General features: G+C 41.5%; 1 protein-coding gene across 1 annotated transcript; it reads right to left on the minus strand.

The window, feature by feature from the left end:
• On the minus strand, positions 1-948 carry LOC138824588 (olfactory receptor 10G2). Its single transcript, XM_070018430.1, has one exon. The coding sequence runs from the start codon at positions 946-948 to the stop codon at positions 1-3; it is 948 nt and encodes a 315-aa protein (XP_069874531.1).
• Between the last annotated feature and the right edge of the window lie 2,713 nt (positions 949-3,661).

The raw sequence follows: 3,661 nt of genomic DNA on the forward strand, positions 1-3,661 counted from the left end.
TCACTTCCTACGCCCTCGCCCCGCTGATATCCTCTTCAGAGCAGATTTTACTTCTTGGTTCCTCAGTGTGTAGATGAGGGGGTTCAGTAGTGGAGTAACAACAGTGTAAAACACAGCCACTGCCCCATCCAGGGGACTCTTAGAGCCAGCCCGAAGGTAGATGAATATACAGGGGACATAGTAGACTGTGACCACAGTCAGATGCGAGCCACAGGTGGAGAAGGCCCGACGCCTCCCATCAGCAGTGCGTATCTTCAGGATGGCATGGACAATGTTGGCATAGGAAAGCAGAATTAGCATGAAGCAGCTGGCAGCCACCACCCCGATGTCTACAAACGTCACAAGCTCATTGACTTTGGTGTCAGCACAGGCTAGTCTCAACACCGCAGGAATGTCACATAAAAAATAATCCACTTTATTGGGCCCACAGTAGGGCAGGCGAAAGGTGAGCGTGGCCTGGATAGACCCGTGGATGGAGCCAGCCACCCAAGCTCCAGCCACCAGAATGGTGCATAACTTGCCATTCATGAGCACAGGATAGCGCAAGGGCTGGCATATAGCTAGGTACCTGTCATAGGCCATCAAGGTATACAGAAAGCACTGAGTACTGCCCAGGAAGTGAAAGAAATACAGTTGAGCCACACAGCCACCAAATGGGATAACCTTGCTGGCAGGAGTGAAGTTTAAAATAAGTCGAGGGACGATGACTGAGGAGAGCCACATGTCCAGGAAAGAGAGCACACCCAGAAGAATGTACATGGGGCGGGCATGGAGCTTGGGGTCAGCCCACACAGTGAACAGAATGAGCAGGTTCCCCAGCTGAGTCAGGATGTAAATAGAGAAGAAGACCAGGAAGAGGAGAGTTCTTAAATTTGGGGGATGAGACAAGCCCATGAGAATGAAATCTGTCACCACAGTGTCCATGGATGTGTTTTTGTTTCTTTTCATGTCTTTCCGTCGTCTGCTCAGATGAGGGGTGAACTCACACAATGGAACTTCACACAGTAAGAAGGTTATGGTAATGCTTTTGTTTTGTGACCACAGCCTAGGAGTTACCAAAGAAAAGAAATTGTGTGAAAAATTTGCTTTGAAAAAGAGCTATGAAGGGTAGCCCTGGTGGCTCCTACCTGTAATCCTAGTTACTCAAGAGGCTCAGATCTGATGATTGAGGTTTGAAGTCACTGGGGCAGGAAAGTACATAAGACACCTATTAACCACCAAATTAACCACCAAAATCCAGAAGTAGAGCTATGGCTCAAGTGGTAGAGTACCAGCCTTCAGTGAAAAACTAGGCAGTGTCCAGGCCCTCAGTTCAAGCTCCAGCACACACACACACACACACACACACACACACACACACACACACACACACACACACACACACACACACACACACACACACACACACACAAAGGAAAAAAGTAATATTACCATTATTTCAGTTTGTGTTGAAGGAGAAACCCTCTGATGGCTTGTTAGTGTTTTAGATATATGAAAACTCATGTCCTTTGGGAGACCCTGGAAGCATAATCAGGCAGATGAAGAAACAGGGGAACATGGGAATCACAGGAGGTCCCTGCAAGTCCCATGGAAAGGAATTTCAAAGAAAGGTGCTAAGGTTGATGTAGAGTAGTACATGACATACCTACAAGTACCCTACAACTTCTCTTCTACTTTCCCTCACTTAACCATGACTGCAATACTTCATTTTTGTCTCCAGCTGATATTATACCATTTCACCATAGTGTACAACAATATTTATTTTCTTGCCTATATTTAAAATCTTTCATACCTCTTGTTATTTCTTCTTAGTGTTTGGGTACATGGGACTCCTCAGGATTTTCCCAAATGCATCAGTAGTTTGTGCCCATGTATGCTCTGTCTTTTCTGATCCTTTCATTCTTCTTTCAGGATTCAAGCCTAATCCTAATTCTGGATGGCTGGGCCTTATATATAGTCAGTTGTAGGGCTTAAACTCTGGGCCTGGGAGCTGTTCCTCAGCTCTTCACCTCAAGGCTAGCTCTCTACCACTTGAGCTACAGTGCCATTTGCAATTTTCTGACTGGTTTATTGGAGATAAGAGTCTCACGGACTTTACTGCCTGGGCTGGCTTTGAATAGTGATCCTCAGATCTCAGCCTCCTGAGTAGCTAGGATTACAGGCATGAGCCACTGGTACCCCGCTTAGGCTTATATTTTTTAGAGCATCTATCACATGATATTGTCATTGTCTCAATTATTATTCATCTTTCCCATTTAATCATCTCATCTAGCAAAGGAAACTTGACTGACTGAATGATATTTGCTGACTGAAAGTTGTTGACAGATCTTGCTTACCAGATGCAGTATTTCTCTGCTTGATCTTATTTATTCCATATTGTGCTTAAGGCAAGGGGCCTTATCATGCATTCTGCAGTACAAGTCTAGTTTCATCATAACAAACTTTAAGTACCATTCATTCTTTTTATTGCTTTAGAATAGCACTTAGATTTATTCAGTTTAGTGGTTCATTGGTTTGGGATTAGATTTTTAAAAATACAAAATTATAGAAGAGTAAAAATTATTTATCATAAAAGTATTAACACATGACTTGATTTTTTGTGTGTTTTTAATAATGCATTCCATTAATAAGTTAGTGTAGCCAGATACTGGTGGTTCACATCTATAATCCTAGCTACTCAGGAGGCTGAGATCTGAGGATCAGGCAGACTGTGAGAGTCTTATCTCCAATAAACTACCCCCTACCCCCAAAAAAGGTGGAAGTTGAGCTGTTTCTGTTTCTCAAGTGGTAGAATGCTTGCCTTGAGTAAAAGAAGCTCAGGACAGTGCCCAGGACCTTAGTTCAAGCCCTAGTACTGGCACACAAAAAATAAACTAGTGTAAATCATATTTATACTTCAGTCTACCATACAGCAACTCTAAGACTTTTATTTATTTATTTTTGCACATTTTATTTTATTTCTTATTTTTTAATAAGCGTTTTTTATTGTGAAAATACTGTACAGAGGGGTTACAATTACATAAGCAAGGTAATGAGTACATTTCTTATCAAGCATTGTTACCTCCTCCTTCATTTTCCCCCTACCATCCCCACCCTCCCATCTCCCTGACTACACTCTCCCCTCGCTCTCCCCCAGCCAAAGTTGTAAAGTCCGTTTTTCGACATAGCATCTTGTATATCTCATTGTTGCAATGGGTCTACCTGTATCCCTATTTAAACAGTTTGTTTTTTCCCTTCCCCTCCCCAAATGATAACAACATCAAATACAGTGAAAACATGGGGGAGGGACATACAAAGCAACAACAACAAAAAAATCATGTGGTACCTTATAAATATGTTAGAAACAATAGCAAGAAAGAAGAAAAACCACTATGTCCTTATCTTGGGGTTCATTTCACTTAGCATCATCTTATTTGACCTTTTCTGCTTGTCTCAAACATATACTAGTTATTGCAAATAAGGGAAACCATGGGATCTATGTTTGGGCCTGGCTTACTTCACTTCGTATAATTTTTTCCAAGTCTTTCCATTTCCTAACAAGTGGGGCAATGTCATTCTTTCTGATGGAGGCATAGAATTCCATTACATATATATATATATATATATATATATATATATATATATATATATATATATGTAATATATACCACATTTTCTTGAG

This window comes from Dipodomys merriami, unplaced genomic scaffold (genome assembly GCF_024711535.1).
Source record: "Dipodomys merriami isolate MVZ:Mamm:240054 unplaced genomic scaffold, mDipMer1.0.p SCAF_13, whole genome shotgun sequence".
Classification (NCBI taxonomy): domain Eukaryota; kingdom Metazoa; phylum Chordata; class Mammalia; order Rodentia; family Heteromyidae; genus Dipodomys; species Dipodomys merriami.